This window comes from Astatotilapia calliptera, chromosome 12, assembly GCF_900246225.1.
Source record: "Astatotilapia calliptera chromosome 12, fAstCal1.2, whole genome shotgun sequence".
NCBI classification, from domain to species: Eukaryota; Metazoa; Chordata; class Actinopteri; order Cichliformes; family Cichlidae; genus Astatotilapia; species Astatotilapia calliptera.
The window spans coordinates 35,344,426-35,367,704 of NC_039313.1; the positions used below are offsets into that span (position 1 = coordinate 35,344,426).

The window sequence follows — 23,279 nt, forward strand, 5'->3', positions numbered from 1 at the left end:
ACATGACATCATGAAAATAATTTTAAACAGCACAGGAAACAGTTTTCAGAACATTAAAGGCTTCTTTCATTCCCACAGCGTGCACAGATATGTGACAGTGTGTGTTTATAAAAATCATGTGTTAACTGCATTTGGGCTTTTTGTGGAAACATGCAGGAAGCAGCGATTTTGGCTGATATGACCTTTGCGTGGATGCAGACACACAGTCCTCACATGCTGTCCAGTTTACTTTGGGCCTGATTGAAACAGCAGCATCTCGTTGGAAGCGTCCTGCTGTGCATGCCGTAAAGTGTAACAGGAGCTGTGTATAGACAGAACGAGCAGCGTGGGATCACTGGGGATCCTGCTATGTTAATTAGCCTCTGATGGACCGACAACACATGCAGCTGAATAGAAAACCAGGCGGGGCGACATTTGTCTCTGTCTGAAGGAGGCTGACACCTCGACCTCTCATGGCCAATGTGCAACAAACAGGAGGACGTGTCCTACAGCTGCCTGACAAGCCTCATCCACGCTTTTTACTTTCATCTGCATTTGCTGCACCCAGCCAGTTCCCTGTAACCCGACTGCTGGTCATCATGTGATAATTGGGACATTTTCTCTGTGAGAAAGAGAAGCAGCTTTAAAGTAAACTTACATTCCTTCAGTCTGAGTTTGCACTGACATTATCGATGCACTGAATAAAAGCTGTTACTTACAAGCTCCCCACACTTTCATTTGGAGAATAATATCGTTGTGATGTTTGTGAATTACACTTGTATCATATCCAGAAAACTTTCCTTTTATCCTAGTTTCACTTTTATGTAAAAGTATTGTATGTAAAAAATATTTATGTGGATAGAATTTTTTAGCACACAAGCATGCGCTGCAGTTTAACAGGAATGTGAAGTTTTTAAGATTAAAACGTGACATTCCTCTGTTGTCCACTGGGTGGCAGCCTTCAGCCGGAAATCCAGCGATGTTCTGTTATTCTTACTCCACAAAAAAACAAACAAACAACAACAACAAAAACAATTGATGTAAAAGTTCCTCTCGTTGTTTGAAAGAGTCCAGATCATTTAACCTCTTTGCTATAATTAAACTATTGATTAATATTACTAGTCTGCATTTGATCAAAAGTCTTCTGCTTTGGATGTAAATTGGATTTCTTATTGTGGGGTTTAGATTACATTAGCTTCAAAGATATTTCATTTTTTACATTTTACAGCTGGTTACACTGTTTAGCTCAATTTTAGTCATTAACTATCAGCTGGTAATATTTAACCTTTCCTCATTACGTAGCAATTTACACACACACACACACACACACACACACACACACACACACACACACAGCCTGTCAGATCGGATGTTGTGACATTGAGAAAGGTCAGTTTTACCGGGAATATGATGGCATACATGTGTTGGCTCCACATCCAAACACGCTGAATCATTTCATAATGTGAGCACAGCACAGTTAATGCATTTCACTGAGTCTTTCAACAGCTTACTGTAAAGGAGACTGAGCAGTATGACTTGGTTAAAGCCAAACCCGTAACATTACATATTTCTTGCTATTAGAAAGGTCAAAGGTCAGAGCAGTGACGACATTGATTCCGGTTCAAAAGAGCCAGATTTCATGAAAATGAATGGATAGTGCAGGAAGAGTGGCTGTCTGAAAATTAGATGGATTATCTTTTTTGTTTTTTTGTATTTATAATTCAGTTTCCACATTTCTTCCTTCCAGGAGTCCAAAAAAAAAGAAGAAGAAAAAAGAAAGAAAGAAACTAAGTACAAAATTAAGTTGATGTTAAAAGTGTTCTCATTAAATATTAGGTATAAAATCCGTTAATGAGTCACATGTTACTACTTTAAAGTAGTTTTTTTAAAGAAAATATTTGGTAAATTAATCAATTAATGGAATAAATGTTTATGTGCTGAAGATGCAGGACTGAGGCCAGAGCTCCTGTTTGTCAATATCAGTGTGGTACATAAAATGTCCAGTAAAAGCAACAACAACAACAACAACAACAACAATAATAATAATAATAATAATAATAATAATAATAATAATAATAATAATAATAATAATGAAGAACTGGCAGAAGAAAATAAAAGCTTGTTATTTTGCGGTTTGTCCACCAGAGGGCGCTCTGCAGCTTCCCTGTTGGCAGCACACCTGAGTCTGAATCCATATATTGCAAAGAATTAATCAATAAAACAAAGATTATTTTTAAATGGCATCATTATATTATGTCAGCAAAGCCTCATAAATATGTGACTGCACATGAATGTTAGGAAATCTGTTTGTTTCATCAGTCTGAAAGACAAAATAATAATATTGGTCAATGAATCGGATTCTTAAACCACTCAATAAAATATCCCAAAAAAAAAATGTCCAAAATAACAGACAAACAGATTATTTTATTGATAATTTGGTTTCACGTGTCTTTCCGCGTGTATAAGATCACTCTGACGCTTCTCTCGTGTTTTGCAGCCACATTTTAATTAGTAAAGCAGCAGCTGTCAGGTGACTGTAGTGCAGTAAAAACAGTGGCGAGCAGCACACGAGGAAATATCACTGCGCTGTCACAAAGCGCAGAAACAGTTGCCGAGCTGTCCATGAGCAAGGCAGGGGTTCAGCTTCCGGGCGTGTCCTTCCTCTTTCCTGCCCACACTGTCGGGGATTCTGTGGCTTTCATTTCTCACATCACTCGTCTTCGTTACATCTACTGTTTTGAAAATCTTCATTATCCACGTCACGAGAGTCTCCGGCGCCTGTTTGTGGTTTATGTGCAAAGGACACCACGAGATGGCAGCACGTGACAGGTTTAACGTGAGGGGCCGCGCGCTGAGCGAAGGAAACGTGGACTAGCGGATATTCATTTGTGTATTTCTGTGAGTAAAAACTATTTGCCCCCCACGCGCGTGGATAATTTTGATCCACAGATTATTCACAGCACTGTCACTTCTCTGTTGTAACTAGAAAGTCACGTATGTTTATTTTAATCCGCCGCAGCTGCTTAATCCGGATGTTTCGTCTTACCTGGTTCTTCCCTCGTTGGAATTTGTCACCTTTGGAGCGTCTGAACAAGCGGAAGCTTAAAAGCTGGAGTATGTGATTGGTCTGCAGCTGCGCAGATCATCAACACGTCACAGGTTTAAATACACGAGCACTGAGGGAGACACGTGCTTTTATTATTGCGTTTGAGATTTTTAAAGCGCTGACAGCCTGACTGACGTCACTGTCTGATGACGATCAGTGTTTGTTTTTCACTTTTACAGAAACATCTTCGACATGACACCAAATATCTAAACAGTGGGTTTCACGAGGCTTTAATCATTTTAATAACATGAATATCATATTTATAATCTCGTGTTTTGATGCATCGAACTGAGATTATTCATTAATCAGATTTTTTAAAGCTGATTTCAGATCCTTCTGTTCGGCTTTTACAGGTGATATGAAAACATTTCATACAAAAACAACATCACGTGTCTGTGAGGAGTGCGCTGACGGTGCCACGGGTGACAGAGATCAGGCCCACAGCACACTCACAAACATATTAAATGTTTCCAGTCCTGATTAAATTAAGGTTTTATTATTACTGCTGCTCCATAAAACAAAATCATTATCGGGGATGCTTCCATATTTTGCTTCTATTATTTCTTATTATCCTTTGGTGTCACGCGTGTTTTATGTGTGGATGTGAAGCCGGACTGTGGGCAGACATGTTGTAGTCTCGTGTAATCGTGACTGAGTGTGTGTGGCCGACACGCAAGAAAACAGCCTTTATCCGTTTGGACTACTCACATTTATTTGGCATTACTCGACATGCAGCCGTGATCCGGACACGGCAGATTTCACAGTACTACACATGCTTACAGGAAACAGCTGAGACGCTTTCAGAATAATGAGTCTGTTACATTCACCCGCTTTGGTCGAGTCCAGTGTGGGAAGCGCGAGGCTGATGTTTGAGGTTCATCGGAGTGATTGCTCCCACGGCTCAGCTCAGACAGGACAGTCCACGCCGTCCACGCACACGTCCTGTCACGGTGACACATGTTCCTCAGTCTCCTGTTCAGCTGGAGGAGTTCAGGATGCGGGAGTCCGCCGAATCTGAGCGCTCCTCGTACTCCTCATCCGGGGAGTAGAGGCCCGGCTTGGGCCCCAGCGGGCACCCCTCCTCCTGAATGCCCACGCGCGGCTCCTCGGAGGGCCTGGAGGGGAGGAGGGTTGAGCCTCGGAACAGCCCGGGCCCGCCGGGGGCGCCAGGGGGGAACGGGGACACGTACTGCGCCGCGGAGCGCAGCTGGTACTGCTGCTGCAGGGCCACGGAATTCCACAGAGTCACGTCGTTGTGCACGAAGGGGCCCGCGTGGCTGCGCGTCAGAGAGCTGCGCAGCATAAGCGGGTAGCGCGTGGGCTGCGGGAAGGACGGGTGCTGCAGGGGGACCCCCAGCGCGCCCGTGGACACCACCCCCGCGGCGGAGTCGGAGGTGAAGCGCAGCGAGTCCGGGACCCGGAAGGCGGAGCCCACGGACCACTTGGCGGAGGAGGACGCCGGGTGGTAGGAGCCCAGGCCGGGCTCGAACAGGTGTCCGTTGGAGGGCAGCACCAGCGCGTCCGCGTGCGCGTCCGCGTGCGGTGGCGCGCTGGCGTCAGGATTTCGACTAGACAGCAGCACCTCGATGGCCCCCACCAGGTCGCCCCCACAGCCCCGCAGGATGAGCTCCAGGACCGGAGGCTTGTGGGCGGGGAAGATCTTCTTGAGCACCTCGAGCGGGGGCCGGTTGGCCCGGAGGCTGAGGGGCAGCGTGATTGAGCCGCCGAGGCCCTCGATCAGCACGCCCTGCTCCGCGGGGCTGGCCGGATACTTCTGCGGACTCTCGGCTTTGGCCTCCTTCTCGGCGCTCCCGGCTTTAGGGAGGCCGTAGCGGCTCTCCTCTGGCAGGGAGGGGGTCCCCGGAGGCTCGGGGGTGTAGCAGTTCGGTTTGGAGGCCTCCGGTGAGCTGACCGCGTCCTGCTCCTTCTCGCTGGAGCTCTCTCCGTTCTCTCCTGCTGAAACCTCGTCTGCGCCGTCCTCCGTGGACTCTGCGGGTCAGAGAGTCACAACTTTATCGGCGTAAGCACAAAATCACGAAAGAGTGTCAGCATCCACAGAAAACTTTAAGCACACCCCTAAGCCTGTGAGCTCACAGGCGGTTAGTGCGAACTCCTCACCCGCCTCACAGTGCAAACACCTCCACGCTCCTCACGAGGAAAAGCAACACGCCATTAATCGCGTGTCACGACTTGTCCGCTACACGTAGACGTGTGAGGATTTATCTGAGCCTCCTCACAGAAGCTGTTAACGCAGAGTGCTGAGTGCGCGCGCCGTGGGATCTTTGACCGCAGTTTGCAAACACATGGCCTGTTGCTCGGCAACATTTCATCCGAAGCTGACCTCCTGTGAGAAATATGGCGATTATATTCGATCGGGCCTGTCCGCCGCTGATTACTGTAATCTTTTACAGTCACGCAGGAAATGAAAGCGCGCGTGTCCGAATCCGTGCCTAAAGTGTCAGGAGCAATAAAGGTGATTCGGGCAGGTGGATGGAAAGTAATTATTCCTTAATGGTTCTCACAGAAATCATTTCCACGCAGGTCAGCGAGAACTAAGCACGTTTTATTTTATATAAATTATATAGTTTCTATATTTATATAGAAAATAAAATTTCTGCGTGAAATAGAAGAACATTATTAAAAGTTCAGCAGCAGAAAAAACGTCTGTAATAATTCAATATGCATCATTATTTAAACAAATGTTAAAAACTGAATTAATTCATATTGTTTTAAAAATGTCAACACGTCTTTGTTTGATTTCGCTTCAGTTTTATTAAACGTCTCTTTCCTGAAACAGCTCATCTCTTCATCTGTTTCCTGACTCGCAAAGTGAAACCTCGTATTTGCGTGATTATTTCACAGAAATCGGAGTGATGTGTATCGATCACTTCAGCTAAATGTGTCATTATCAGTGCAGTCAGACCGGCGAGCAGTGCTGAAATGATCATTTCAGCTTTTATATTGTTTCACATCCGTTTTTGTTTGACCTGAAAACGGTTTTAAATAACAAAGTCACAATGTTTATACTGTGAGTTTCAGGCCTTTAAAGATATTCTTATTAAAAAAAACATCCCATAATTTCGAGGGTTTTTTTCTTCATTCCAGACAAACAATAATTGTTTAGAGAGTCAAATATCTCCCCCCTGCTCTCCCCCCTGCTCTCCTACCTGAGCACAGCGGTGCTCCGGGCTGCCCCGGCTCCGTGCTGCTCCACCTCAGCTCCAGCTCCTCGGTCCTCAGCGGGGCTGGCTGATTCCCCTCGCCGGCCCCGGCTAAGCCGATGCCGGGCAGCACTCTGAGGGACTCCGGGATGAGGCTCTCCAGGCTCTCGTTTGCCTGCTGCCTCCGGAGCGCAACCTGCGCCGCCATGACGCGCTGCCGCTCGATGATGAGGATGCACTTCTCGCAGGTGCAGTCTTTGAACCGGCAGTAGCGCTTGTGACCCTTGAGCCAAGACAGCACGCCGTGGTTCCGGCAGCGCGCGCACTTGGGGGTCCTCTGGAGGGGGGCCCGAGGCTGTGACACCGGAGCCCCCATGTAGAGGTACGGAGACCCATAACCGTTCATTGCGTCGGACTCAGCGTGTTTTCCAGCGTGGACGCGGGCGCGAGAGTCGCCGTCGGCCGCAGCAGCAGTCAGAGAGGTGGAGGTGGATGGAGCTGCTGTGCTGCACGCATGACAGGAGGAGGATGAGAGGTGTGGGCTTGTAGTGGAGGATCCACCTTTCCTCAGCTGACAGCACTGATACGCATCAGCCTGACACGCTATTGTGGAGACGAGCAGTAACCAAACGCGTCAAAGCGCCTGCGAGGATCAGATAACAGCAACGACCTCCCGAAGCACCGGACACGCTGCTGGAGGCGAACACGTGACCCTGGATCCGAAATGAAACCCCGTGTTACAGATTTATCAATGAAGTACAACATTACTGCAATATTACTACAAGATTATTCCAATATTACTGCAACTTTACTGCAATATAGTGCAATATTACTGCAACATTACTGCAATATTACTGCAAGATTATTCCAATATTAGTGCAAAATTACTACAGCATTAGTGCGATATTACTGCAATATTACTGCAAGATTATTCCAATATTAGTGCAAAATTACTACAGCATTAGTGCGATATTACTGCAATATTAGTGCAACATTAGTGTGATATTACTGCAATATTAGTGCAACATTAGTGTGATATTAGTGCGATATTACTGCAATATTAGTGCAACATTAGTGTGATATTAGTGCGATATTACTGCAATATTAGTGCAACATTACTGCAATATTAGTGCAACATTAGTGCAATATTAGTGTGATATTAGTGCAACTTTACTGCAATATTAGTGCAACATTAGTGTGATATTAGTGCGATATTACTGCAATATTAGTGCAACATTAGTGTGATATTAGTGCGATATTACTGCAATATTAGTGCAACATTACTGCAATATTACTGCAACATTAGTGCAATATTAGTGTGATATTACTGCAACATTACTGCAATATTAGTGCAACATTAGTGTGATATTAGTGCAATATTACTGCAATATTAGTGCAATATTAGTGCAATATTACTGTAATATTACTGCAATATTACTGCAATATTAGTGTGATATTAGTGCAATATTAGTGCAATATTAGTGCAATATTACTGTAATATTAGTGTGATATTAGTGCAATATTACTGCAATATTAGTGCAATATTACTGCAATATTACTGCAATATTAGTGTGATATTAGTGCAATATTAGTGCAATATTAGTGTGATATTACTGCAACTTTACTGCAATATTACTGCAACTTTACTGCAATATTAGTGTGATATTAGTGCAATATTAGTGCAATATTAGTGTGATATTACTGCAACTTTACTGCAATATTACTGCAACTTTACTGCAATATTAGTGTGATATTAGTGCAATATTAGTGCAATATTAGTGTGATATTACTGCAACTTTACTGCAATATTAGTGCAATATTAGTGTAAGTAGCTCAGAGAAAAATCACTCTGCAGGACAGACTCGTATGAAGATTTAAGAGCCTCGTGTTATTTCCAGGCACTCGATTTGTTTTGAGCCCCTTTTTAGCAACATTAGCGTCGTACACCACACACACACACACACACACACACACACACACACACACACACACACACACACACACACACACACACACACACACACACACACACACACGTAGAGAGAGAGGGTGTGTGTGTAAAAAGAAGCGTGAAATCACAAAACGACTAAATATGACATCTCCTGTGTGCAGGTTTCAAAAGGACTCGCTCCCTGAAGCAAACCAGCGAAACCTTTAAATCTTAAATCAGCTGTTTCATAAAAATACAATCCAAACTTTCCCTTTTCCGAAATATCCAGATGAGTCACCCATGAAAACCTTTACGGTGTAAAAAGGTTGCTATTTAAAGACTGTTCATAATTCGATTACAGGCCCGGACATCTATCCGCGCTCTGCTCCGTTTCCTGCAGGCCCGAAACGCTTTAAGTCTTAATTCCAGGGGCGAAAAATAATAATGGCGCCTCTCGCACCTTTTACACAATCGTACATAACTTAGCTGATTAGGCCTCTGCATGTATAAAAGCCCTTTGGGAGCTATGTCGAGGATGCTGATATGTCCCTTCTGCCGGACTAATAGAGGGCATTGAAACATAACACCGGACAAAGCCGGGCCCATTTCTGACCGTAAAAAAGGTTTATTCAAGCAAATAATGGGATCCGAGGCTCGCGGCTTACAGGGAATAAGAGCACGGTAAACTTCCCCGCGTGAAGCCCGTCTCCAGGGCTATTAAGCTTTTAATTGGAAAATAGCAGAGGAAATTTCAAGGTGACTAGAGTGGCTTTGCAGTTTGTGCCGGCCGAGTAGATTTGTGGGAGTGGGAGGCTGCGGGTGAACGCATAATAAATTTATTCGTGTTGTTCACGATAAAGATTAAAACACGTTCGGGATGAAAGTTTATACTGCAGCTTCTCTGTTAGAGCTGCGGCTCTGCAGGATGCTGGAGAGGCTCCTGCGTTTCCACGTCACGCGCAAGGTGTCCTTTAGCGCCCTGACGCGCTGGTCGTGGCCAAATTAGCCACCGTGGGGTGAGGGGCTGCTTTGGAGGGGCATCGCCTGCAGTGTTATCTGCTTCAGTTTGAGCACTAAACCCTTCGTGAGTTGGGTTTAAACACCTGTTCGCTGTCTGTAACCGCGCTCGCTGACAGCCCAACACGCGTGGGTGACAGATTAAAATAAGGTTACTCGAATTTACTCGCTAAGACGTTTCACGTTAGAAATGTAATCCAAATTAAACTTGTGCCAGTCCGCTCAGTCATTATGTATTATAGCCCAAATTTATATGTAGCTGTGTCAACGTAATTTAACTCAATCAAAGCGCCCACGCACATGTAAAATGTTAATAATCTCAGTTTTAGACCTTTGATATTAAAACACTGCCGCACACAGTCACTCTCCATCACAGCCTGCTGAGTTTCTGAGCTGCTCCAACCCAGAAGTAACAAAGTAAATGAATACATGAAGTTCTGTGTGTGGTGCTGTATGGCCTCAGTGCATCAGCATATTTATATCCAATATTTTCACATATGTGGGTGAATTTGAAAAACGTGCTTTGTTCTGCCTTCTGTAGGAAACGTGAAGTTGTCCTGTAGAAGCTCAAAATGACAGGATTGCATATACAGAGTATTTAAAATGAGCTCAAAGTCACACATTCTTTTACACATGCAAAATTATAATGTGCCTAAAGCAACGTGCCGTTTATTAGAAGAATAAGGTCCCGACAACAGACACAGGAGAATTTAAAAGACTAAAAATGTAATTATTTTTTCATTTCCACACAGTTTAAACACTGGTTTGTTACTTTTGAATAATCCTTCAGCAAAGCAGGAAAAGAAGCATTTATACTGTAATATTGTAGGATTACAACATTTACCTGAAAAAATGTAAAAATAATGATTCTCTCTTTAAGGTGTCAGCTGAGGATGATTAACGTGTCTTTATATTGGCTATAATATATTTTCCTTATATTTATTTATGAGTGTATTTGGATAAAAGTGCATCTTTTCGAGAGTCCACGTTGACTTGGTTTCATTATAGATTCTGTTATTATGAGAGATCGTAGTCGGGGCTCATTGGTTAGTCACACAGAGCTCTGTGAACTTAAACCATATGTCACCTCCATCCTGGAAATCTGGACTCAGATTAATGTGTCGAAGGCTTTTTTCAGTTTTTGCTTCATAAATGGAGTTCCAGTGTTTATTTTAGGCAGTTTTGTTCACGACACAAAACCTTCCCACGCTGCTTTCAGTACTTTGCACTTGAGTCTCTCCTCATGTTGGAGCTCTTGTTTACGCTGGCTGAGGGAACTCCTCCAGCAGGGCCCCTCCGGAGCAGGAGGAGGAGCTGACCTCTGCTGAGTGAGGTTTTTATGAGGTGCTGATTGGGGGCGTCGCTGCCACTCACAAGTCCTGTCACAGAAATGCTGATTTAACTTTCCCTGGGGAGGCGGGACACCGAGCTCCTACAGAGGAATTAGCTGGACATCTGACGTCTTTAGAAAGCTGACCGAGGACATCAGTCAGACGTCAGCCTTCATCCAGGCAAAAAGGGAAAGGCTGTGCTTTTAAGACCGCTGCAAGAAAATCTATAAGCGGGCAGTAAAAACAAAATACTGAATAAATTAAACAGAAATATCAGCAAAGCGTGCACACGTGAGTGTGTCATTAATATTATCAGTCTCAGAGTTATAGATCATATTAACATCTCAAACTGAGCTTTTTCTTTCGCCTCTTATTATCTCACATTTGTAAAATAAATAAATAAATGTTATTGTCATCATTAAGGAGGGCAGGTCATTTTTATTTGACTTGCATGTAAAGCTATAAAATGTTTGAAGATGGCTAAAATTTTATGGTGTTCTTTACGTGGCTGCTCAACCCTGTCGGTGCCGGGCAGGGAAGTCAATTTGATGATGATAAGGACAGAAAAGGAAAGATGCAATAATAATAGTAAAAAACAGGACTAATACAAAGTGGTCTAAATCTGAAGTTGTCATACAAAATGTGATTCATTATTCGAAGGAATGAAAACAATTTTCACATAATTTCATGAGTTAAAGAATCATTTAGATTTTTCTGTGCTAAACTATTAACGTGTCGTTATTCTCAAAAGATTTTCTGCTTTTCTTGTATAATTATTTTATGAGCTTATTATCTCACACAGTGTGCTGATGCAGGCCTGCTGGTCTGGCACTGAGATTCAAATAAAACTGGATTTTTTTAAACAGCTGATTTAAAAATGTAATTGTGGGTGCAGAGGGGAATGCCAACAAAATAACACTTTGAGAGCCTCTTGGTGTTTTACTGCATGTCTTGCAAGGCCACAATCTCTTTTTGAGATATAGATAAGTATAAAAAAGGCCATTTTTAACGATGAACTAATCTCTTCATACCAAAATTAGGCCACGACTGAGGTCTCTGGTCGCACTCTGTCCTCCCAAAGGCTGCTCCGTGTCTCAGATGAGGGGAGGGTGAACCTGGGAAGTTAGTCTTCACAGTTTGGCCCTTTTATTGATGCTCGGCTTTCAGGACAGACATTTATGAACAGAGCTCGTTCCGTCCTTCAGACAGTCGTGCTCTCAGTAAACCAGCTGAATTCAGTGGCTGCTAATACGTACAGAATACTTGGTTGAAGTACACGCTTTAATTTTACTGCATTTTTTAAGGTATGCAGAGTGGAGGCAGAATATTGCAACAAAACTCAGCCTTTATATAAAATAGACTTTTAGTGGTAATTAAAGTTTAAAAAAAAAAAAGAAGAGAAGAAATCTAAAAATATGACGAGTCAGAAGGAACAAAACATCAGGCCAGAGGAACATCACTCTTTCACAAGTTTCTCTGCAAACCCTTCATTGGACCCAAACAGCCACGTCAGTGCTGTCAGCATGAGACCAACTGTAAAATACTCTGACCTCCTTCTATTTTTAGACATTTCAGTGAAATTATGTTGCAGTTTTTTCAGTTACCACCAAAAATGTCCTTTGTGACATCACAGTGGACTAGGACCACTACATTTCTGCTCAGTTAATCCTCGAGTCCAAGTTTGTGGCCGTAAACAGCCAGAGCTGATGGTGATACGTTAAAGGTGAGACGCTCTCCTGGTTCACAGAAGTGAAAACTGGCAAGAAAATAGTGTTAAGATGCTAAATATAGACGCAGACATCGTGTCAAAGGGCACCTGTTGTGCTTTTTCTGTAATATTAAATATACACTATGGTGTTATTATGGAGGACAATCATATTAAACAAGACAAAAAATGTAAGTAATTATATATAAGAACTCCCTGTGAGACTTTTTTTCCTACTTCTGGATTTATTCATTTATTCTAATTTTTATTCATTTATTGCGAATAAAAACTGAACTAGAAACACATTTTTAGTTTCAGTAGTATAAGATGTATGAGGCTTATTTTGAATTGTGAATCATGCAAAGCTGCTCTAGTAGACTCAGGAATAAAAACATGGAACTGGGAATGAGTAGAATGGGAGAACTGGTTTCCTTTAATGTAGAATGTTTCATCTACACAGTAAAATATCGTCTCAATAAAATAACCTTTGAACTCTCTCCTTTCCAACAGTGGTGCCAACGTTCTGGCTGTTCCCAGCGGTTGGAAATTTCCTCCTCCGTCTCTGAACCTGCAGCATCCCCTTCCACACCGTCTGCACCGAGCTCCCATCACTCCCCGAGGAGGTGTCACGGCGGGATCCGAGCAGATTTTATCTATTACGGGAGGGCGTGATTCATGGAGGCGGAGGCAGCTCAAGGAAAACAGACCCTGTGACACTTTCTCCCCTGCCTGTACGCGGGGCAGCAGCTACAGAAGGACAAGGCAGCAGCGGCCTGACAACTGTGATAAAACGGCCTTCCTTAACTAAACTCATAAAGCACGGGGCGATAAAACTCAATCTTCTGTAAAATCCAATTAAGTCATTATCTGACTGATTGTATCTTTAATTGAAAACAGAAGTGACAGTAAATTTCTGTGATATATCAGGATCAATCGATACTGCTGTACAATCTGGTCTCCAGAGGTGATTTATAATGTCAGAGCCTTATAGGTAACTCCACATTCTTCTCTCTAAAACCACTGGTGGATGAAATTAAGAGTAAGTGCATTTCATAAAAAAACAAGATGGTCACGTTATTGATTACAACAGATGGGGCACAATCCAATGAATGTTCCCACCGTGCAGCACAAAGAAAATACAAGTAATTTTCTTTGTCTGTTTTATATCGTTGTTCCCGGCACACGGCCGCGTTCGCACTCCATCACGTCCCAGCGTTTTTATTCCCAGGAAACCTGTAGCGACATAAACTCCAAAGCTCCAAATTACTTTTGTTGCTGTCTTATTCAAACGCAAACACAAATAGAGGCATTGGAAGCGAGCCGTTTGAAATGAATCTCTATAAAACACAAAGAGCGTGCGCAGCGGGGAGAGCTCCGGGCCGCGAGTTGCTTTTTAATTTACAGTTAAACTCTATGAAGTCAAACGCAGCTTTATGCCTTCAGTCAATGTGAAAAAGAGCAGAAATGAGAAAGCTACTTTTATATTTAAGATGTAGTTTTTCTCCACATGCTCACAGGTCGATCAGCAAACATGGAGCTGAAAACATGAAATATTCCAAAGTCAGCCGTCGGCCTCCACCTCTGCTCCGCCTCTGCTCCGCCTGACAGGACGTTGGAGAAGTTGCAAACAGTAAGCGGTGTGCACAGCTGACTCCCGGCCACAGGAGGGTTAAAAACACAATAGACATGCAAATGCTGTGGAAGCTGCACCATAAATAAGCAGCCGGTGCTCACCAGGCGCCAACGCAGCAGAGGACACGCGATTCCCGTCTAACCCGTCCCACGCCATCCTCGGGAGGACATCTGAGTCTGACACAGACGTCCAGTCGGAGACCAAACTTTACGTCACAAATACTTGATTTTTGTGATTTTTTTTTTTACATCAGCTGACTTTTAATCTGAAAAACAGTTTTTCAGATTAAATTTTTTTTTCCCCCCCATTGTGAGAATATGGTTACAGTGGGCCCATAATTAGCTGACATGACAGCATAATGAGGATACTGTACGTCAGCCAATAACCAACAGGAAACATCCATATGTAGTTTCATTTGCTCAGATCAAATAAATCACCTGGTTCATAATTAAATTAAATGTTATTTGTAACAAAGTCTCGTTTTTCTCCACGGCTGTCTTTACGTTGCTCGTTTAGAGAATCAGACTTAAATGTTGAGCCGGAGTGTAAATGTGCACGCGGACACGACGGAGGTTAGACGGTTAAAGGCTGTGCACGCTGATTATTTAACAGCACATCATCCTGACATGTTTGTTCTTTACAAGCTGCAAAGAGTTTAACACAGAAAAATGTGGTCTTCTTGTTCTTGTCTGTAAGTCACCAGCTGTTGGACTGATGAGGTGAAAGTCGATCATGCTAAGCAACCCTCAGCAGAAATGTGGCGCTGCAGCTTTATTCAAAGGAAAAAACCAGAACCTTGCTCTGCATTTAAAAAACCCACTTTATTTCTGTTTGGAAGAGTTGCTTCACGCTCAATCATCTGATCTTGATTAAAGCTAATCAAGGGTCTCACTGCATTGGCCAGTTAATTACATTGCGATACGTAACCCTGAACTGGATTTAAAATGATCTACAAATACAAGAACAGAGCTTTAGAAGGGAAACGTGCAGACAACGTGAAACTAGAGCGAACGATTAAACAGTTTTTAAAGAACATCAAGTTTCAGCTCGTCCGAGCTCGTAAAGCTTCTGTCGTGTGATCTTATCCTTTTCTTCTCTTATTTGGTGGCGCCGCCTTCGATGGAGTCGACGGTGAAGCCGTCAGCTTGGCTGCTGGCCTCGCACTCAGCCTTGGCGTCAACGTTAACCAGGGAGCTGATGGAGCGGCAGATCATGGTGGAGTCGTGACCAGCGGAGATGCTGCTGGGCGAGAAGGCTGCAGGAACAACACAGATGGAGAGTCAGAGATCTGCTGAGGAGCACCGAAGATCTCAGAGCAAAAATGTGCTTCTCTAAAGAGTCTGAACCCTTTGAGTCACCAACAAACGTCACATCGATTTACTTCATTAACATCAAACAAACCGAACAATGTCAGGGACTAAAACAACCACCTGGGTAGATAATGGAAACATTTTTTCTAATGACTCTATTTATGTTGATTATATAAAAGTCGGACGATGAAAAATAGACGCAGCAATGCAAAGCAACAACATTTTGTACCTGTCCAGGTAAGCTTGTAACCGCACTGGCAGTGTGCTGACAAATGAAGCTGTGCCCAATCGGACGCTGCTGTTCTGTGTTCATAATTTCATCCTCCCCCACTGGCTGAAATGCAGAGCCTCCACCCTGCTTTACAGTGAGCTGCAGACTCACTGTTGGACTGTTGAATGAATCGACTGAGAGGCTGATCCTGTGTCGGGTCTCTGCTGGATTTTGTTTTCCTGTTCATCTCCTGGACTGGACTGAAAATCGAGTGAACACGCAGCCAATGCCCGAAGAAAACTTTGAAAGACCTTCAGAAAGCCTGGAGAACTATCGCTCAAGACCACTTTAAAAATGATATTAAAGTATTAAAAACAAGAGATTATATTTCATACAACTTTCCATAATCTTTGCTGCACCAACTACAAGAAGTCACAGAATTTGATTGAGGAAATTAAGGAGGAGTCGTTTTTCGATTAAAAACACTACAGCGGCACATCCAAAATGTTGTCACGATGGCTCCGATGACGACGTTTGCTGAGCTTTGCTCGACACATTTGATTATTAGATATTAAAACTCCTTCACACTGCAGTGACATGATAATAAACCGGGAAAAAACCCTGACAATCCTCAGATGGTTCACTTCACGTCTGACATCCAAGTACAAATCTCTTCCTCGGAAACTCCTTAAAGTCATTAATATGATAGATTCCTATTACGTCGTGTAGGTAGACAGGACAGCGCACATATAAAATAAACATGTCTCCGTGCTGTGAGGCGAGTAAACGAGAAGGACAACAGAAATACTACAGTGAGACAGACAAAACGGGACAGTAATCATCAGCTCTGCAGAATAAATGCTCCTCTCTGTTAGCCTCGATATAAATACGAGCGCACGGTGAAATGATTCCTGGCAAAGCCTGGGATTTACAGCAAATTGAATCAGCGAGCAAAAAGAGAAGACAGTGACCACAAAACAAAAGCATTACATCTTTTACAGTTAAGAGCGGAGCGATGTGCACCCGCCCATTTTAACACTCGCCCTGTAGCTGCAGCACAAACACTAACAGCAGACCTCAGGCTCAGTTATTAACAATGATCATTTTCACTGTTTGGTTTGGTTGTGACCTTTTCTACTCAGGTAACTGTTTCTGAAATGTTTCGTGTAGTTAAACTTTTAAATGTTCGAGCTTGGAGACGATGAATGAAAGAACTGCTGACAGTTTTGGTGCTCAGCTTTTGTTGTGTTTGATGTAACTGAGCAGTAGTATAAACTACATTAATTCAATTTTATTTATATAGCACCAAATTACAACAGTCGCCTCAAGTCGCTTTATATTGTAAGAAGCCATCGAGAAGCCCCAACAATCATATGACCCCCTATGAGCAGCACTTAGGCGACAGTGGGAAGGAAAAACTCCCTTTGAACAGGAAGAAACCTCCAGCAGAACCAGGCTCAGGGAGGGAAACATACAGAAGACAGTTATTATACCAAATCATTATAATCACTTATTAACTTAACAAGAGTCGTACATTTTTAAAAACTTGAACAGCTGATTTCCAAAACTTTAATTATAATTCAAATAAAAATAAATCAGTACATGAGTGGGAAAGGAAATCGTCACATCATCCAGCTCACGCACAACTTCACACCTGCAGCACCTGCAGAGAGCCAGGCTCCTCCCACCACTAGCAGATGAACACTGGACACTTTTACTGACGCAGAGGTCAGTAAAAGTTCCCATTTCAACAACATGGACGTACTAAACACATGTAAGCACACACATAAACTTCAACTATTAGCAGTAAGAGTATTTAAAAGTAGAATGGGAGGCAGAGCCTTCAGTTTTCAGGCCCCTCTTCTGTGGAACCAGCTTCCAGTTTGGATTCGGGAGACAGACACTATCTCTACTTTCAAGATTAGGCTTCAAACTTTCCTTTTTGCTAAAGCATATAGTTAGGGCTGAACCAGGTGACCCTGAATCCTCCCTTAGTTATGCTGCAATAGACGTAGGCTGCCGGGGATTCCCATGATGCATTGAGTTTTTCCTTTCCAGTCACCTTTCTCACTCACTATGTATTAATAGACCTCTCTGCATTGAATCATATCTGTTATTAACCTCTGTCTCTCTTCCACAGCATGTCTTTATTCTGTCTTCCTTCTCTCACCCCAACCAATCACAGCAGATGGCCCCGCCCCTCCCTGAGCCTGGTTCTGCTGGAGGTTTCTTCCTGTTAAAAGGGAGTTTTTCCTTCCCACTGTTGCCAAAGTGCTTGCTCATAGGGGGTCATATGGTTTTTGGGTTTTTCTCTGTGTGTATTATCGTATAAATATACAATTTTATGTATTTTATTTTATAGGCGACTGTTTTGATTTGGTGTTGTATAAATAAAATTGAACTGAAATCGAACAAGCTATGTCTACTAATAAAACAATAACATTAATGTGGCAGCAAACGCAATCATTCATCCCTGTTTGTAAAATGAATAGAAAGTGCTAATTTAACAGGATAAAAGTTACGTTTCCCAGATCGAAGCAAGAAAAGTCGAACAGCCTTTTGATCACAGAATTACTCAATAAATATTTAAATATCGTTTTTACAATAGTATTAGTAACTTTTTTGTATAAATGCCAAAAAATACAAATAAGAAACAAAATCATGCCTTTTTAATTTAATAACATGTAATTAGAGCTGGGCGATATGAGATTTTTTCATATCACGATATGTTTTTTTCATTTCAGGCGATAACGATATCTATCACGATATAAGCCAAATAACTATATTTGTAAGATTTAAATGTGCCGTTGCTCACAAGTAAAATGTGAAATAATCAGCAGCTTGTTTTTATTTAAATATTCATTTTCCATAATAAGTTCAACAGGGTAGATGTACTTAAGGAACATGAGACTTTTTCAGATAAATAAAGGCAAATATTGCAAACTACACAAAAGGCAGCCGCTAAAGCGTTTAAGTTTCAAAATAGAACAAACGAAACAGACTAAATTGTCAATTCCACTTAGAAACAAAATATTAATTCTAAAAATAAATCTTAGTTTGTTTTACAGAAGAACAGACAAAACTGACTAACTTTTGTCAATATCAAATAAACTGAGAACTAAAAGGAAATTCTCGATCTCTCCTTGTTGTATAGCTGAGCTTTTCAAACAGTTTTAACAGTTACTTTAGTCTGACAAAAGCCGAATGACGAATTAGCGCTTCCAGTCAGAGACTGAGGCTACGTCCACACGTACACGGGTATTTTTGAAAACTGAGATTTTCCGTTTTCGTTTTAAAAAATAATCCCGTCCACACATAAAGGCAGAAATGAAGGAAAACGCTGCTATGAACATGCCAAAGCAGCAGGTGGCGCTAGATTCCTAACCGTGCAGAAATGTTGGCCAATCAGAAGTCTAGAAGCCTCGGTGGGAAAAAGTAAACAAAGCTGGGGCATAGAAGCAGAACCGAGTCGTATGTGTGGACGGACAGTAACTGTGTGTATATGTAAGCATTTAAACACTGCAGAGAGAATTAACAGTATTGTAGAAATTCATTTCACCGAAACAATAACGTGGCGCACAGTGTGACGTCAAAAAATGTGCACACCTTTGACGCTGCGTTTTCTCCGTTTTTCTAGTCCACACGTAAATGCAAAAACGGAGTTTTTAAAAATCTTCGTTTTCAGTGACCAAAAACGCCGTTTACGTGTGGACGAAAGGTGCAAACGCATAGAAAAATCTGCGTTTTCAAAAATACGTGTGGACGTAGCGCATGCACCAGTTTATTGTATTTCCAGACTTGCTTTCGGCACAATTTACAGTGCACGCTACTCTGTTTTTTGTCAGACTTGAAATAGCCGAAATACCTTCACACTACGGAACTTCTATGGCTCTTCCGTTCGACAATCTCTCCGCCATTGGAACCATCATCTGTTTTCTCTTCGGTCACGCTCGGTTGATTTTTCTAGTCGGCACACTCATTTCCTCCATTACCCGCTGGCTGCTTCCCAAACAAACACACGTGTGGCTTGGCACTTGTGCTGTACGTAACAAGTCACGCGACGTGACGCTGCGGCTGTGATTGGTTCGGCTCTGCGTTACTTAATTTGGATTGGCTGACTTTTTTTTTTTTTTGCGGACAAGAGCGGCGAGGTCTATCGCGATAGCTTAATTTCTCTATCGAGTAAAAGTTATATCGCGATACATATCGTTATCGTTCTATCGCCCAGCTCTACATGTAATTAATAAAAGTAATAAATTAATAAATAATTAATGTTAAGATAATTAACAAAAAATTACTTTAAGGTACATTAAAAGATTTTGTTATTTTTTATTTATGTTATTTATTAATAAAAACCAAGAAAATAATCAGCTGCTTAATCCAGATGCTCCACACGTGTTAATCTGAGGATCGAGTTTACAGGAGAGAAGATGACAGATTAGAAGGTTCATCAGCTCCCAAAATACAATAAAACTATGAGAAATGTACACAGGTAATCAGATTACACAAGTCTACTGAATTCACAGCTTAAAAAAATATAAAACCTCCCTGCACTAGTGTGTGTGTGTGTGTGTGTGTGTGTGTGTGTGTGTGTGTGTGTGTGTGTGTGTGTGTGTGTGTGTTCTCCTCAGCAGTGGTGGGAGGAGAGAAGAGGAGTAATTTTTCTCCTCATTAACTTCCTGATTGGTTTCCAGTTTCTGCCCGTCTGCAGTTTGTCACCAGTTGTGAACTGGCAGCCCGATCGTTAATACTAATGTTTGTGTAGCTAAGTGCACTCAGCTCTTTCTCTTTTTTCCCCTCCATCCCTCAGCAATAACACAATAACTTGTGTGGCAATAACAGCGAGTGGGTGGGGGAGAGCGGCTGTGAATTAGCCTTCTCACTGTTAATTCGCCGCCTGTTCATCAGCAGGAAATCTATGGTGTAATTAAAGGCCGAAAGCAACCGGACGCGTTAGTTTCAGTGGGGACGTTAAATCACGACACACTGTAGTACACATGTTCCCAACTGCATTCGACTGTCCTCGGCTCTCCTGTTTAATTCAGATTAATGTCAGGCCGCTGCGACAGCAGGAAGCCGTGTTCTCAATTAGCCACATCACACCTGTTAATGACACTAATTAAATTAAACATATTCTTTATCTTGTCTATGCTAAATATTTGGAAGTGTGTGTGTGGAAACGTGTTACAGCAGTCAAATTAAACACAAAATCACAAAACTAAATAGATCAGAAGTGCTTAATTAAATAGAAAAGTTTAAAAAATTAAATCAAAATCCCGGGTCTGTCCTGAGACCTCCTCCCCCGCAGGTCATGGCCAGAATACCTCACTCAAGAGGCGTCCAGGGGGCATCCCAGTCCGATTACTGAACCACCTCAACTGGCCCCTTGTAGCGGCTCTACTCTTCGTCCCTCTTAAATGACCGAGCTCCTCACCACATCTCTACAGAGGAGTCAGGCACTCCTCAAACGAAGGTCATTTCTATCTGCAAACTCATTCTTTGGTCACTACCCAGCGCTCGTGAGCTTAGGCGAGGGAACATAAGAACATAGACTGACCGGTAAAATCCAAAGCTTTGCTTTTAAGCTCAGCTCTCTCTTCAAAAGAAAAGATCAATACAGCATTCGTGATGCCCCACGGCCAAAAACCATCTGTCAACCTCCGTTTCCACTCTCCTCTCACTTGTAAACAGGACCCTGAGATACTTCAACTCCTCTACCTTGGGTAACTGTTCCCTCACTCGGAGTGGCCGCTCCACGAACCACGGCCTCAGACCTCGAGGTGATCATTCTAACTCCCGCCGCTTCACACTCAGCTGCAAAGCGACCCGGAGATTACATCCAATAAAGCCAACAGAACCACATCATCCAAGATATTCTGTCCATAATATGTTAATATGTGACACAGAGCAGCGCTGGTGAAGTCAAACAACCACGGGAAAAGTCCAACTTTTACAAACCAGGCACCTCATACCTCTGAAGCACCCCCCAAGGGATACCTCGAGGAACGCAATTGAATGCGTTCTCCAAGTGCACAAAACACGTGTTGAGTGGTTGAGCAACCTCCCACGACTCTCGAATATTCTGGAGAGGATGAAGAGTTGGTCCAGCTTCCACGACTGAAAATCGTCCTGAATCGGAGGCTTGACTAACGGACAGACTCTCCTCTCCAGTGTCCCAGGCACAGAGCTGGGGAGGCTGAGGAGTGCGAGCCCCCTGTGGTTGGTGCACACTCTCCAGCCCCCCCTTCTTAAATAGGGGGGTTGATAAAAGCTTAATACATAAAATCTATAAGTTGAAGACAGGCAGACAACTCCGGTTTCCTAGGTAACAATGTATAACCCAGCATGTCGTATTCAATCAACAGAACCCTTCGCTCTCGTTCAAAGTTGCTTCATTTTCTGACCTCAAAGTTGGAAAAGTTTAACCTGGTACCGCCCACTTTGCATCTCCAGTGATCATCTATCATCGCGTCAAGTCACTGACGTTTGCCGACTGGATGGATGCTTGTTAACCAAACCAGCTCGCCAGCATTAGCTGATACAAACATGGGTGAAGAAAACAAACTAATGGGTGACGTCACAGTATCCATGGATACAGATAATTTTCATGTTATATATTTCATGCGTGGCCTCCAGAGAACTTTAAGCTGTAACTTTCATCTACATGTCTGATAGTAACAACCAAGAATATCCAGTCTGTCCAAAGTTCCCCTCCAGGCTGTAACAAACCGCCTGTGATGCTCAGAGTTCGTTCTCTGGAATGAACTTGTGCCCTTTTCTCACTCACTCAGCACTCTATATAAGATTTCCAAACTATTAAACAGTCTTTGTGTGGATTAACAAAAGGAAGCTTTTTTAACCTCCCACTTGTCCTGCTAAGAGAGGGAGGGAGGGTGTGAATGGAGGTACAATCACTTCTGCTGCTGCCAAAGCAGGGAACAAAAGCCCAGATGTGAGAGGAGATGGTAATTCAGTCTGATCCTCCGAGGATAAGCTCGCTCTGTGGGTTTCATGCTCCACACTCATCTCCTGTACACAAGGGTCATGTGGGTAGATAACACTTAAGTAAACACACACACCCTGTATGTGCATGCTTAGCTCTGCCTTCAGCTGTACTGATTGTCAGGGGAGTTTATGTATCTGAAATAAATACCTACTTAGCACAGGATCTAAATTTGCAGAGATCATTTCACATCAACGAGGCCGATCTTATCGCTCATTAACAAAGAAAATAATTCATCTAACTGGGACTTGAAACCTGCTAACAGCTTTGTGAGCCTTTAGGTCAGTGAATCTCAAACATTTCTGTATTTTTAACGAATTTCTTTTAAAAGGCAATTGTTTACTTTAAGTTTGTGATGTGTGGAATTACCTGACTATATGTTCCCTGCATTGGTCACTGCTACCCTGACAATGATAAGCGGAAGAGAATGGATGGATGTTGCATTGCTGTCTGTAGTAATGTTTGTGCAACAGCAGCTAACAGCTGATTCTAAGATGTCATCACATCACAGCGTCTCTGCCTCTGTTTGATGGGTTGTTGTTAGCAAGTCAGATGGAAAGTAACCAGCTGAACTAACCTGATTCTGTAGGATTAATAATCAGATGTATCGTGTTAGCAGTTCTAACATTGGGCTTTCTTGGAAAACTAATTTGACATTGTGTGTGGAGTATGTAGAGAAGAACCCAAATCCAGAACATGTTGGTGGAAATGGAAAGTCCAGAATTAAATAATGTCCAGCTTAGCTTGGACAAACAGCAAGAACATCAACAGAAAATTTGCGATAACGATATAACTGACGATATAATTGATGCGAGACAAAATACAACTCCACAACTTTACTAGCGCCAAAAAACCCATCCATTTATTTTCACTTAAACAAGCAGCTGTTTTTT

General features: G+C 42.7%; 2 protein-coding genes across 3 annotated transcripts in view; both read right to left on the reverse strand.

Annotated features, from left to right (window-relative positions):
• Positions 1–3,471: 3,471 nt before the first annotated feature.
• Positions 3,472–7,144, reverse strand: dmrt3a (doublesex and mab-3 related transcription factor 3a). The gene is made up of 2 exons (XM_026187522.1): positions 6,253–7,144; positions 3,472–5,074 (listed from the first exon to the last, which is right to left on the reverse strand). The coding sequence occupies exons 1-2, from the start codon at positions 6,650–6,652 to the stop codon at positions 4,062–4,064; spliced, it is 1,413 nt and encodes a 470-aa protein (XP_026043307.1). The 5' UTR covers positions 6,653–7,144; the 3' UTR covers positions 3,472–4,061.
• A 7,520-nt stretch (positions 7,145–14,664) lies between these two features.
• Positions 14,665–23,279, reverse strand: part of dmrt1 (doublesex and mab-3 related transcription factor 1) — a 37,683-nt gene continuing 29,068 nt past the window's right edge. For both annotated transcript variants that reach the window (XM_026187525.1, XM_026187523.1), the window contains exon 5: positions 14,665–15,117. In XM_026187525.1, coding sequence (XP_026043310.1) covers positions 14,960–15,117 — 158 coding nt within the window. In that variant the 3' untranslated portion in view covers positions 14,665–14,959. The remainder of the gene's footprint in view (positions 15,118–23,279) is intronic.

Excerpts from the sequence above, each read along its gene's own strand:
- dmrt3a (XM_026187522.1), bottom strand. The coding sequence starts at position 6,652 with ATGAACGGTTATGGGTCTCCGTACCTCTACATGGGGGCTCCGGTGTCA. Across the intron at positions 5,075-6,252 it reads CGGAGCACCGCTGTGCTCAG|AGTCCACGGAGGACGGCGCA; the intron begins GTAGGAGAGCAG and ends TCTGACCCGCAG.